Source organism: Heloderma suspectum, chromosome 4 (assembly GCF_057233095.1).
Source record: "Heloderma suspectum isolate Gila_16-S chromosome 4, 16-S_ref, whole genome shotgun sequence".
Taxonomy (NCBI): Eukaryota; Metazoa; Chordata; class Lepidosauria; order Squamata; family Helodermatidae; genus Heloderma; species Heloderma suspectum.
Window position 1 is genome coordinate 239363475 of NC_139461.1, and position 14642 is coordinate 239378116.

A 14642-nucleotide genomic window follows, 5' to 3' on the forward strand; every position below is an offset into this window, starting at 1 on the left:
CACCGGCACAGTCGGAAGCCTCAATCATGTGGAAGCTCATGTGTAGCTTCTTCCCTGCAGATGACCATGCTAACAGGTGGACTTCTGAAGGTGGAGCTAAGTCATGTGTCTAGTGCTGGTGCCTACCACATCAGGGCCAAACTCAGGCTGTTTGAAGTAGGTGTGCCTAGGTACCCAATACCAGGGACCCTGAAATTTTAGCCTCCAGTTTTCCCTTACAGATTAATGATCCTTCCGCAGGTGGTTCTTATTTGTGGGATTTAGATCGCAGCGTGTTCCAGAGTGAGTGTTTACTTGTGCTGCTTTTTGTTGAAGTTAGAAGTTTTTGAAACTTTTAAGGGACGCCTTAAAAGTGGGGAAGGGGGGGGTATGGAGGACAAGTGAGACCAAGTGAGAAAAGGAGGGGTTATGGAGTTTATAGAGGTTACAGAGATTATAGGGGTTACGGAATTTATATGGGGGCACGAAAGCTACGGGGGTATTTTTGAGCAAAGCAGAGGAGGGGAAAAGGAGATTGATACATCATCAAACCAAAATTCTTTCATCATGTGGTTTTATGAGTATCAAGGGGGGGACTTGTAAGGATTTTCTTGGGCCTTGCAACTTACATTTGAGTACAATATGGGGAGGGAGTTAAAGCTAATGGGCAATGGGACGAGTAGGGGAGTAAGATCCACTGTATTAAAAGTGTGCTAGAGGCTAATGCTGATAAGAGATGTTTTGATAACCTTCCAACTTTATCACCTGTGTCTTCCTTATAAGGAAACTGGGTGAAAGGTAAGGGGTCATAGATAAAAACACGTTGTGGTTTAGGATTCCACTGTCTGTAAATAAAGGGAAGAAAAAAGGAGCTGTTGACCACATAAAAGGAGAACTTAGACCTGTTTTACAGTAAACAAGAGTAGGAGGGAATATTTGGGAAATGTGTCATGAGATGGGATGTATAGAATGACATGGACCAATAGTTGTAAAGATTCTGGAATATGTTTTAGAAGGGGGACACCAACTTTGAGAGGGTATATAATGGGGTGCACAGAAGAGATCTAGGTCTTCTTTCTATACTGTGGGCCAAGCCTGCTACACTGTGGTCTATGTTATAGGCCATGGTTGAAGCCAGGGTTCGGAGTGGGAGAGAGTCCCTTTACTGGTTTGGGTAGAGTAGCGCTTTGTGAGTATGGCTTTTCTTGGTTGAAGGTTTGTGTGTGCTTGTTAAACTTTTCTTTATCTTTCTTTAATAAATGCATTTAGTTAAGTCGTTATTTATAGCATTTAAGTAAATCTGGGTGAATGTGAACACTCTGGTCTCACTCCCCAAAGGAACCACGCCTACCACATCAGGGCCAAACTCAGGCTGTTTAAAGTAGGTGTGCGTAGGTTCCCAATACCAGGGACCCTGAAATTTTAGCCTCCAGTTTTTCCCTTACACTGGGGGTAAGTGCAGCCCCATTCTGCAGTATTCACATGATCCCCCCTCACATGAGTAACACATTTTGGCCAAATGGAGGCTGCTCAACTTCTTCTGGATGAGGTTGCACTGCCCCTGAAGGAGTCATCATGGTCACTTGAGGCTCAGGTGGCTTCTCCCAGCTTTGGATGGTAACCAAACTGTGCTCCTGTCTGGACAGAGATAGCCTGGCCTCAGTAGTCTATGCTCTGGTTACCTCTAAGTTAGATTATTGCAATGTGCGCCATGTGGGGCTGCCCTTGAAGACCATTTGGAAGCTGTAGCTTGTGTCAACTGGATTGATAGTGGGGACCAGAAGGTCTGAGCATATAACACTGATTCTGGCCCAGTTGCACTGGCTGCTTGTACGTTTCCAAGCCGGATTCAAGGTGCTGCTGGTCTTGACCTATAAAACCACACACAGCTCTGGACTGCAGTACTTGATGGAGCACCCCTCCAGGCATGAACCCAACTGGACACCACAATCAACATCTGAGGCCCTCCTTTGGTGCCTCCTCCAAGGGAGGTCTGAAAGATGGCAACAAGGGAGAGGGCCTTCTCGGCGGTAGCCCCCCAATCGTGGAATGTTCTCCCCAGTGAAGTCTGTCTAGCACCAACATTTTCATCTATTTGGTGCAAGGTTAAGACTTTCCTCTGCTCCCAGGGCTTTGATGGCATATGATGGGGCAGTTCAGTTTTTTATCATGTCCTGGTACTTTTATTTTTAATTGTTTTTAATTAGTTTTTAAACTGTTTTAAATTCTTGAATGTCAGAGGTCTTATATTATCTTTCATCATGCTGTGAACTGCCCAGAGAGCTTTGGCTATTGGGTAGTACAGAAATGTAATGAATGAATGAATGACATGGAGGACTAGTGACTGTAATTTCTTGTTGAATTTGAATCCTTTGGTCACTCCAGTTGTTCTTCTTTGCCTGGATTCCAGGCTGAATTTCTCCATCCTGAATATGAATGATGGCAAGTGGATATGATATTCCAAATAAAAGTTTATGCAATACAGTGCTGAAATACTGAGGGCCAAACTAGCATGTTACATTAAATGCATTTTCACGTTTTGCATGTGTGCTTGTTTTAAAAATCCCCCAACCCAGATCCAAACTATGGCACAGGTGGGGGTAGGGTGCGGAGGGGATAGGCACCCCCCCCACTCTGTGGTTCTGATGAAAATTCTCCCTTACAAAGTGCTATTTGCCCTGGGACACAAGCTGCTTTTGGCACCAATATCAGCTTCTTTGCTGCAGGGGGGCGGTGTCAGTGGGACCAGGACTCGGGGAAAGGGTTAATGCCTTACCACCTATGCTGTGTTCCAGATACAGATTGAGGCCCTCTTCGGTGCTATCTTGTGTGTGTGAGTTTGTTTGTTCATATTTTATTGAAAGGTTTTTGATTGTATATATAATCAAATGATCCCCAGTTCTCCACCCATTTCCCTCCTTCCACACACAATATATAGCATCAAATAACTAAACAAAAGAAGGAGAAAATGTATATGCAGCAAAAATATATATCATACCAAACACTCCTGAGTTATAGCTAAAATCCACACAAGTGACATCCCTCTCCGGCATTGTCCAAGTGGTATCTAGTCCATGTACAGCTGGAAAAATCCACTCCAAACACTATTGAATTTTTCCAACTTGCCTTGCCTATGCCAACTGCTCCAAGCTGCGTGCATTTGCGCTTTTTCAGCCCGCCTTGTATGGTTCGGTGTGGACTGAGACTTCCAGTGCCTAACCATATGCTTAGTGGTTCAGGATTTCTTTCAAATGAGGTGGTATATAAATGTTGCTGATTGATTGATTGATTGATTAAAATGATCTCATTAGCCATGTCTTCTGGGTATGCATGTGAGTCCAGTCTGCTGGGTTCCAATCAAGCATGGCGTGGATCCTTTGAAATGTTTAGGAGGAGCTGAGTATCATGTCCAAGTGCCAGCCCCAAAGGGGACCACTGTTGGGCAGGCCCACATCAAGTGAATTAGATCCACACCTGCAGCAATGATCAGTGGGGGCTAATATGCCCAGAGTCTGACACTGCATACCCACAAATGCCAAGGTGCGCTAAGTGCAACATGAAGTTTAACCTAGTATGAGCTTAGATTTGGGGGGTGAAAGGTAGCTAACAAAATGTTCATAAAGGCTCTGCTTTTCTGATACAAGTGGAGTGCTTATGTGTGGAACTGCGCTGGTTTGGGGGCATCTATGCAAAGGAGGTGTGCCAATCTGAAACAGCTGCAGCTTAGGATAAATATGTCACAGCAGCAACACTACTGATGGGCGTGGATGTTTTCTTGGTGAGAGCAAAAAGCCAAAGGAGAGAGCAAAGAGCAAAAGGTGGGGCCCCTGCGTCACACAGATGTCAAGCTCTGATGAATATTCATTGCTCCATGCCTTTCCGACAACCTCCTTTAACTCTGCTCATTAAAGCTTCATTGCAGAGAGAGGGCAAAGTCTGAACTTCGAGCCATGCTCCTGGAACAAGCGCAGTTCCTTCCCTGGTCTTCTTTCTGATTCTCTGCCCAGCAGAAGAGGCCCCCTGTGACTGTTCTGCAGTACGTGGTATCACCCCAGCCCTCCGAAGGTACGTTGCTTGCTTTTTCATCTCCGAGCCTCCGTAGATGGAAACTCAGCACGGCTTTCCCAGTCTACTCGTTCACAAACCATCCAAGGGCAGCCAAGCCCAGTTCCCAGACGTTTTGGCCTTCTGGATTATTGAATTCCATAGTAGCAATCTCTTTAGGGAGTTGTATGGTAAAAGAGAAATGGGAGTCAGGTGAGGAGGAGAAAGTTGAGGAACTTTGCCTTCAGGGAAACGGATGTACTGGAGCTGGAATTTGAAAGGGAGTGGTACTTGTACACGCAACAAAAAGTCCTCCTGATGCTCTGGCCTCTCCAGAAAAGGGAATTACCAACTTTTTTCATAATTTGGCCCCTGATTCTGTAGGGGCTTTAACTTAATAGTAGAGAAGATGTGTTGCATACAGAAGGTCCCAGGTTTGATCCACGGCATCTCTAGTTAAAAGGCCAAGTAACAGGCAATGGGAGAGGCCTCGAGAGCCTGCAGAGTTATAATACACAGATACCTGACAGAGCACCTCTCCTGGTATGAACCTAATTGTACACTTCAGCCAACATCAGATGCCCTCCTCCAAGGGAGGTGAGGACGATGGCAACATGGGAGAGGGCCTTTTTGGTGGTGGGCTCCCCAACCGTGGAATGGTCTCCCCAGTGAGGTCTGCCTGGTACCAACTTCGTCATCTTTTTGGCACCAGGTTAAGACTTTCTTCTACTCCCAGGCATTTGACAGCATATTAATTTAGTTGTTTTACAAGGCCTTAGCATTTTTAAATTGTTTTAGCTGTTTTAAATTGTTTTAACTCTTTGTATGTTTTAACCCCTGCTGTAAGATGTATTAAGTATTTTTGTTTGTTTGTTTTTAAGAGAGACACATCTAACAATAACTATAGTAACAATAATGGATAGCACTGGGTTAGATGGACAAATGAACACTCGGACCTGGAAATATAAAAGGCAGCTTCTGAGGTTCCTACACAAAGCTTCTTGGCTTTGTATAGAAATATTCTAAAGGCCATCATTTCTGGGTGTCATTATTAGTTTAAGATTACATCCCAGCTGTCTGGAAAGTTGAGAAGAAATAAATGACTTGGATCAGAAGAGCAGCAGCAATTGTTAAGAAGCAGATATTGTATACATAGAAACATAAGACTAAACCAAATAGAGGTACTTAGACATTAGACAAATTCCAGAACAGGTAGCTGTGTTAGTTACACCAGTTAGTTGCAAACAGAAGCCGTTTTTATTGCAGATTTATTGTGGCATACACTTTCATGGATAGAGAGGCCATTTTGTCAGATGCATGAAGTGTTATCCTCAGTTGGCTATAAAAAAGAAAACTGAATTTGTAACGGTGAGTTCAAAAGGCCATGAAACACGATTTACAGCTTGTGACGTTTCTATGCAAAGCTCAAATGTATAGAAGACAAGCATAGCTAGTGGGCTGGGTGATTAAGGAAGACATGGCATCTAAAAGCCATAGTATGGAAGACAGATCTTAGGTCCTTGGTATTAATGTCATTTTTATTAATAGCTTGGGGTAAGAGGTGGTAGGAATGCTTATCAAAACTGCAAGTGACACAAAATTGAGTGGGATAGCTAATACCTTAGAAAAGAGGAACAATGATCTTGATAGGTAGGAAACTGGGCAGAAAATAGCAGAATGAAATTTAACAGAGACAAGTGCAATGTTCTTCATATAGGAAAGAGAAATCAAATGCACAGGTATAGAATGGGGGATACCTGATTTGACAGTAGTATGTGTGAAAAGGATCTTGGACCAAATCAGCTGTGTTTGCCCTGATGGATGACCTTTATTGGAAGAGGGACAGGGGGAATGCAACCTGTTAATTCTACCCAATCTCTCATTGGCTTTTGATACCATCAACAGTGATATCCTTCTGGATCGACTCCGGCTGGGCATTGGCGGCACTGTGTTACAGTGGTTTTGGTCTTACCTCCAGGGTCGATTTCAGAGAGTAACATTGGGTGACTATTACTTGGCCCCTTGGCAATTGAGCTATGGTCTTCTGCAGGGTACCATCTTGTCCCCAATGTTGTTTAACATCTACATGAAGCTACTGGGAGTGGTCATTGGTATGCTGATGACACACAGCTCTATCTCCCTGTGACATCTGAATCAGGTGAGGTGGTGCAAGTCCTGGATCAGTGCCTAGACTCAGTGATGGGCTGGATGAGAGCCAGTAAACTGAGGCTGAATCCTGACAACATGGAAGCCCTGTGGGTGAGTGGTTCCCAAGTCCGGGAGAGAGGTTTATCACCTGTTCTGGGTGGGGTTGCACTCCCTCTGAAAGATCAGGTTTTAGTCTGGGGGTACGCCTAGATCCATCCCTGTTGCTGGAGGTTCAAGTGTCCGTGGAGGCTTGGAGTGCCTTTTACCAGCTTCAACTGGCATACCAGCTATGACCACTCCAGGATAGGGACAGTTTGGCCACAGTGGTACAGGTGCTAGTAACCTCAAGATTGGACTACTGCAATGGGCCCTTAAGACTGCTCTGGAAGCTGGAGCTAGTGCAGAATGCAGCAGCTCATCTGTTGTCAGGAGTTGCCCCTTTTCAGCTTGCAGCTCCTTGCAATGCAAGCTTGCATTGGCTGCCTATTCACTACCAGGACAGATTTAAGGTTTTGTTACTAGTATATAAAGCCCTAAACAACTTGGGACAAGAGCGCCTTCTTCCTTACCAAGCTGCCTGGTCAAAGAGGTCATCAGATGAGAAGCTCCTGGTGGTTCTGCGTGAATCTATGGCCCAGTTGGAATCCCCCCAGAGTAGAGCCTTCTCTGTGTTAGGTCCCTCTCTGTGGAACACCCTGCCTCTGGATGTCAGGCAGGCACCAACATCGTTTTGGTTCTGGTGCCCGCTGAAGTCATTTTTATTTCAACAAGCTTACCCTGATTGATCAGCCATATTTTTTATTGGTATACTCTTTTAAAAATCACACACATGCACTTTTAATATTGTGGTGTTTTTTTTCTTTTATTGTTCACTGCTCTGGAATCTATTTAGATCTCGAATGGTATATAAATCTTGTAAGGCAGCAATCCTATGACCTCTAGACAGCGGCTAGATGGCCATAGGATATCAGGTTTTCCGGGAACTGACCTTGGAGCCTGCCCTCCAAGGTCAGTTCCTGGAGAACTGACCTCCCCCCTCTTCCACGCTGCCTCGGAGGCAGTGCGGAACAGTCCTGTCCTCCGCGCTAGCAAGAGGAGTGCGGAGCGGCCAAAAAAGGGCATTCCAGGGGGCATTCCGGGGCGGGGAGGGCGGAAATGCCTGTACAATACATCCAATGTGTCGCACAGCAGCCTCCTCCCTCACTCATCCCTCCCACAGCTAGACAGCCACAGTCAGCTGTCTAGCCAAAAATGCAGGGCAGGAGAAGTGCAGAGGGAACAATCCCCTCCATGCTTCTCCTGCCCTGCTTTGGATAGGCGGTCACCTCCGAGTTTGGAGGCAGCCACCTATCTGAATAGGATTGCACCCTAAGAAAGTAAATAAATAATACATTCTACTTTTTTGTACTGTGCGCGCTCTCTCTCTCTCTCTCTCTCGCACACACACACACACACACGCGCGCGCGCGCGTGCACCCCCCCTAAAATATTTGATTTCATGTGTATGAGTATTGTGCATCTGTTTGGAATTTTGATGGATGTGTCATCTGCAGGATCTGGACTTGGGAAGATGGAGGATCTCTTTGGCCGTAGGAATGGCCCTTATTACAAGTAAGTGAATGTATCTTTTAAGATCTTATCATCTTGGAAGACTCTGCATGCCACGATAAATGGTTCTTTGGGTTATATTTTTCCTTGCACCTGGACTCTAGAATTGAGCCTTTCTTCATCATGATGGTTTGGATTCTATCAGCTCCCAGCCTTTGATATTCACCCTAGACTTTGCTCACATCTTAGGGGGAAGCACAGGCAATCTCACTTTGTCAGAAGCATGTATGTATATTGGCTAGGCTGGACACTTGCATATCACCAAAAAAAGAGGAGATGCATCGCCCAAAAGGAGGATGAAGAGGATGCAGATTTACATAAAATGTTCATATGCTAATGATGTGTACAGATTTAACTTGGAAATAATTACTGTAATTTAAATAGAGACACGTCTCACCCTAGTGGGGAAGACCATGATGGTGAGCAGTGTGCCTGCTCAGTCAGCTATCCAGTTGTTCAGGGTTGATGGCAACTTCAAGATCCCTCATTAGACTAGATTTGGACTGGGCAGCTCTTCAAATAGAGGACTACCTTCTTATACGGTAGGACACAGGAGCCACCCTAATATTGGCTCTTAATACATGTAAGGAGTAAAACTCTCAGCTTTTGCAAATCCTCAGACTTGGGCCTGGTGCCATGTAAAACCATTTTCTTCTTATGGAAATGTAATGACAGATTAGGGATGTACAGATAAAATCCATTCTACCTGCATTGCATGGATTGTCAGGTGCTTTTCATTCATTGATGGAACTGGATTTCTCCAGTTCCTGAATTTGCGCAAATTCACACGTGCACAAAGGTGTGATCCCCCCCCTCCCGCCCCCAATGCACATTTTCATGCTTTAGCTTCTGGGGGAAATCGTATTTTCAGCTGGTGCTTTTTCCATGATGGAATTTGCATAAAACTCTGAAAACTAAAAAAAACCTGGTCCACAAGTCTGCAGAATCCATGTGATGGGAAAAGACGGTCTGCTGCGGACTCTACAGATCAGATTCAGAGAAATCTGAACACATTTTATTCCATTGCTGATTTCTCCGACATCTCTATGACAGACAGTAGAAAGTCTGGGGTGTTGTTACTTGTCCTTTCATGCAGTGTTCTCCATCACTATGCATTGTACTAGAGTGTACTCATTGTGCCTTCTGAATTTCGCTTTTGAATATAACAAATAGCCATTTGAGCTTGTAGCAGTAAAAACAACAAAGAGTCCTGTAGTACCTTAAAGACTACCAAATGCATTGAGACATGAGCTTTTGTAGGCAAGAGTCTCTCTTCTGACAAAGTTGTGTCTTGCCCGGGAAAGCTCAGTCCACAATCATTTAGGTGCCACAGTAGTCTTTGCTCCTGTTTAATGCCAACGTTGCATCGAAGAATTGGTGCTTAAGCTAGGACAGTTGAGGATGCCACTTTTGGCTCATAATCTCACACTACCTGGGCATGAGAACTTTAAAAAGTAACTCCAAAACTGGGCCATAGAGAGATGTCATGTTTTACTTAAGACACTGTGGTTTACAAATACAAAATACTATTTATTTCCCATGGCAGTCTGAATGTTTTATCTTTTCAACCCTATTGCTAGTTAATGTTTATTTCTTAGATGCATAGCCCTCCTGTCCTCCAAGGAGCTCAAGGTTACCTTGATGTTCATCAAGGTACATGGTTACCTGCAGCCCATTTTTTAAAATCCTTATAACAACCCTGTGAGGTAGGTTAAGTTGGGAGATGGTGACTGGCCCAAAGTCACTCAGCGAGCTCCATGGCTTGAGTGAGGATTGAATTTGTTAACTGAACACTATTAAGACCCCCAAGAGTTCCACATCTATCAAGAGCACCCATTGACACTTCTGTATCAAGTCTGCAGCCTGATCCAGATAGACAAGGCAACATTTGCTGATGATGGAAGCTGCATGGTCGGTCCCCAGACCGGCTCCGTGTAGCAGCTGAGAAGGGATGAGGAAATTTAAGGTGGGTGAAAGTGAATATCTTTAGACATTTCAAAAACTGGCAGACATTTCAGAACCACGTGTCTATTTGCTTTCTCCACAGTGAAACTGAGAGCAGCTTCAACAAAGCCAACAGCATGTCCAGGCCAAGTGGCAAGTCCATTTACCGTAAGGATAGACTGCTCTTCTCTCCCTCATTCCACATCTCCAGTGTGTGTCCAGCTTATTAAGCTGGAATCCTTATCTCCTAGAACCACAAATGCCTCAGCTTTTGTTTAGCGCTTTCATATGGGGGGGGGGGCAAGGAGAGAGAGAGAGAGAGAGAAGCCCATAGTAGCTCTCCCTGCACTTCTCTTTCTCTCACAGCAGTACCATAAGCCACTTTGCCCCAAGAAAGTGCCTCAGAGAGATGGTTGCCATTTTCCATGATGATTTCCCTTTCTTGCCTCAGGCAAGCAGCAATGAACCCAGGCATATCAGTTGTTCCTCACATGTACAGTATGCTGGTTTAGAGGGGTGGAGGGTTTCCCCAGTGCCAGTTCCAGGTTTCTGAGGGCCACTGGGCAAGACACCCTCAGTGAGGCCCCTCCCTCGGTCATTCTACCTTCTCCCTGCCATTTTCACCCGTTGCTATTGCTCCTCCTCCTCTTTCTCATCATTGCTACCACTTGCTTGTTTGACAAGCACAGTGTCACTGAGCAAGTCGGCAGCGGCATCTACTGCTGCTCCTTCTCACCACCACCATTGACTGGGGCAAAGAGAGAGGCAGGTGAACAAGCAGGGTGCAATGGTGAAGAGGAGGAGCAACTCCAGGAGGGTCTTGTTAGTGGGCCCCTGCTGAAGTGTAGGCCCCTGGCAGGTGCCCAACCATGCCTACTCTTGATGCTGGCCCTGCCCCCCCTTTCTGTTCTCTTCTTCCTCCTTGCAAAAAAAAAAAAACAACTAAAAAAAAAAAAATCAAGAATTCTCCCTAGTTTGCACAGCAGATCATTCCCAGCTGGGACAACAAAACCAGTAGAAACCCCACCCCAGTGGAGGCTGGTGGCTCTGATGTCAGTGGGGCAGTGAATCTGCTCTGGGTTTCAGTCAGAACTCTAAAGGAGCTATCCAAGGTTCTGAGACCTGGAGTGGAGTCACTGCCCCACTGACAACAGAGCCACCAGCCTCCACTGCCCTACACCCATTCCACCCACCCACTGCACTCTCTCCCACTTATGCTCTTGCTTGAAACCCACTGGCCACACTAGAAACTGCTGCCAGGCTGCCCTCCTAATTAATAGTTGGAGCCAAAGTTTGATCGATACTCAACAACCCTGAATTCTCATGCACTGCATACGAGAATGGGAAAGGTCTTGTACCTCATACAGAGGCCTTTGATTCTTGTACATATGTGAGGATACTCACACACCTGGCAACACAGAGCATCTCTTGCACTTGCTTTCTTCACTCTGTCTGTTCTTTCTTTCCCTCACAGAGCAGCGGAAAGAATACTCTGAAACTATAATAAAGCAGCAACATGACTTCCAGCACCGGGTAGAGGTAGGGGAAACCTGAGGAAACACGGAAAATCCTGTTCTGTTTTTTCCAGCTTGCAGCAGATAGGTGTATAGGATTCATGTGACAGTGTCAGTTCATTCAGTTGGTGACTCCACACAACCCCCCTCCCCCCAGTTTGCTAGCCCACTGGTGGCCCCACACAATAGGTAATGATGTCAATTACCTAGAGGGGTGGTGGGCTCTCCCTTGCTGGATAGCCATCTGTTGGGGTGCTGTAGCTTTAGTTTTCCTGTATCAGGAAACTGGATTAAATGCCCTACAAGGCCCTCTCCCACAGGAGGCCATAAGGGCCATCAACTCTCTGGCTCTAGCTAGCCACTTACAGATGTTCAAATGATCATGCTTGGGCGGGGGGAGCAAAACCACAGCAGCTGGCCCCATCCACAGCCTACACACAACCATTTGAGAGCACCTGCGTGTACAACTGCATGTGAAGAGGGATCTCTCTGTGCAATTGGAAAGCTCTGGACTGTATGCATAATGCAGATAGGTTGGGGCAGAGTCTGCCATTGTGCTCTTGCCTCTCCCCCCCTTTATTGAAATGCTTGAAAGGAGAGTTGGTCTACAGTCTCAGATTCAAAGGTACTCTGAGGTCCGATATTAGAAGAATTCATCTGTCAACTCATTACAGACTGGTTATTTGACTGACTATCTGCCTTTTAACCAATTCATCAAATAAATTTAAGTAGATTAGCATATAACTGAAACCTAAATATAGGGCGTGTGTGGGGTTTTTTAGAGGTTTAAGGAAGTGTTAAGATAATGTACAATTTAAAAAACAAAAGCATTTACTCATTGGTAGGAAGAAGGGCTGTCTTTAATATTTTATTTTCCATTCCTTATTACAGTAACATACCAGAATCAAATTAGGCTTAGAAAGAAACGTGTGGCCTTATTACACAACACCATCCGTTTTAATTTGCCCCTGCTGATTACAATTTCCTCCACAGATTCAACTGAAGTTTTTGTTGATTAACTTACTGATTAAATCAATTGAAGCTTTTAGCCGTTATGGAGACCCATGCAATTTAATGGGAAGGCTAACACAGCACAGCACAGCACAGCAGACAGTTCTGTGTAGTACCTCCTGGTCCCTCTCATAGGAACCACGAGTGCATGTGCTCAGATTACCTACTGTGATGATTGAAACTGACTTCTATCCCCAGCACCTTCTTACTACCCATCTTGATGGCAAAGAAATTAGCAATGTAGAGAACTGTATTGACCGGCTCAAGATGATGGATGCCCAAGGCCAGGTGTGGGGACAAGCCATGCTTTTGCAGGTGAAGGATCATACCTTGCTGCTGGCTGACATCGAGGCAGAGGTAAGCAGAGCTCCTTTGTCCTAGGTTGCACACCACTTGTGCCAAGGGGGATGACAAGTTGTGAGGAACATGGAAGGCTGGGAGAGCCAGAATTCCTTTCTGGGGAGTCCCCAATGGCCCATTCAGCTGCTGTCTGCATTCTGATTCTTTCCTTTGCCTACAGGAAGAGCTGGAATGCTATCCCCTGCAATCCATCCAGGAATGTGAATGTATCCTTGACAGCTGCATTTACAACTCCATTTTGGCCATCACCGTGAAAGAAACGAACCTGCGCAGGGCCAGTATCCTGCTCTTTCAGTGCGAGGAGATTGGAGTGAGCAGTTCTAGGACCTGGAGTGAGGGAGGGGGGAAAGAGACTTTGTAGGAGGCTTAGGGTCAACTACATGTTAACGTTCAACGCATGATTGCGTTCAATGTGTCTGTTCTTTTTAACAGCAGGCGTGGTGGGTCCCAATTGGGGCCCTGGCACATAGGAAGGGGATTTTACTTTTTTCTCCCTGCACCACACGTCTGCCTACCCCATCCCCAGCTGCTGCTTGCCAGATTTCCTCCTGTGGCAAATAGCAGTTGTCTCATCAGGACCAGGGAAGGCATGGTTTGAATCCCCTCTCCATGGTTCCAGTTCTGATTGGCCCTGCATGGATGCTACTTAAAGCATGCATTAAGTGCAATTGCACGTGTGTTGTTTCCACCATGGGGAAGTGGCAGAGATAAAATATGAATGTGTGAATGAGAGACTGAGAGTCAGAGATTAAGTAACTGCATTGTTTCAGTCTCCTGTGTTCACTGCATTCAGGACTGCTCAAGCGTGCATCTGACATTCTGCATAGCTATGAGCTAAGAGGGCTTCCCTGACCCAGTGGCAGAATCCCTCCCAAGGGGATGAGAAGGCCACCCAGGGCAAAAGGCTGATTCCTGCTGCCATTGTCAAAGGAATGGAGAGTGATCTCTGTATGGCAGAGTAACTGGCAGTTCCATCTTGGAGCGTGCCTGAAGCTGGGAATACAGGAAGGCCTTGGTTGGGGAGCTCTGGTAGGTTTTGCTGAAAAGTGATAGACCTGCTGCAGTGCTTTTCCTTTCCTGTAGGCTGATCTGTTGAAGACTAATTTGGAGAAGGTCATTGAGGCGTGGAGAGGTGAACAGCACAATCACGACTTGCTCAGGTAAAAAATTATTTATTTAACTAATTCATTTCTATCCTACCTTCCTGCCAAAAATGACACTCAAGGCAGCTAATCCAGATTGGGATCCTAGCTGGGGGGGGGGCGCCTTTTAAGATCCAGATCAGCCTTCCTGTGCCTAGTCTAGAGTAAAAATGTAAAGAAATGTCTGCCTTGGCCTTCAGGCTGTGGAATTCCCCCTCTCTTGCTTGGAAAGCATGTCAAGACAGGGCACCTTTTCTTCCATGCCCATGACCTTCAATGTAGCCAAACTCTTCAGAGGAGGCTCCATCAGTGCTGTGCTCTCCTAGCCTCTATAGGTTAAAGATTATTGCTGGATTATCTAAAACCCCCCACCCCGCCCCACTGCTTTTCTCAAGGATTCAAGCATGTATTCTTAATTCCCTTGTCAGGAGCAACCTGGAGAACATATTGTTCCAGCAGAGCCGGGCTGGCAACCCCCCACAGATTCCCCAGGACCAAATGGCAGCAGGGCCATACCACCCGTCCTCTCCAACACAAGTCCCTCGGCAGAGGCAGGAGCAGCATCCTTGGAAATCTAGCCCAGTTCCCATCCGCAACAATTTTGGTGATTTTACAATCCCCTTTTGTAATATAAGGCAACATTTGTATCTCCCATGATCTGAATGCATCAGGAAAGGGGTGATGGGTACATTGTATTTCCTAAAGCAGGAATGACCTAATGCCAGCATTCCTGATGGTACCCCCTCCCCCCCGCTCCATCAGCTCCCAGCTACAGCATTGGTCTGCAGGCTGGATCCCACAGCAGTACCACTTGCATGAGTATGCTGGGAATTGGCACACAGCTGGTGTATGACTGCACTGGTGACAGATGCACCCTTAGAGTTGAAAGACTA

At 45.9% G+C, this 14642-nt stretch overlaps 1 protein-coding gene across 3 annotated transcripts in view; it reads left to right on the plus strand.

Annotated features, from left to right (window-relative positions):
* The first annotated feature begins 3879 nt into the window (after positions 1–3879).
* Positions 3880–14642, plus strand: part of EPS8L3 (EPS8 signaling adaptor L3) — a 32269-nt gene continuing 21506 nt past the window's right edge. The window contains exons 1-10 of one of the 3 annotated variants that reach the window (XM_084852862.1): positions 3900–4044; positions 5290–5391; positions 6074–6181; positions 7724–7781; positions 9826–9890; positions 11197–11261; positions 12446–12604; positions 12768–12917; positions 13691–13767; positions 14178–14353. In XM_084852862.1, coding sequence (XP_084708988.1) covers positions 7741–7781; positions 9826–9890; positions 11197–11261; positions 12446–12604; positions 12768–12917; positions 13691–13767; positions 14178–14353 — 733 coding nt within the window. In that variant the 5' untranslated portion in view covers positions 3900–4044; positions 5290–5391; positions 6074–6181; positions 7724–7740. Of the gene's footprint in view, positions 4045–5289; positions 5392–6073; positions 6182–7723; positions 7782–9825; positions 9891–11196; positions 11262–12445; positions 12605–12767; positions 12918–13690; positions 13768–14177; positions 14354–14642 lie in introns of all 3 variants that reach the window. The other 2 variants (XM_084852861.1, XM_084852860.1) reach the window with 2 other exon arrangements.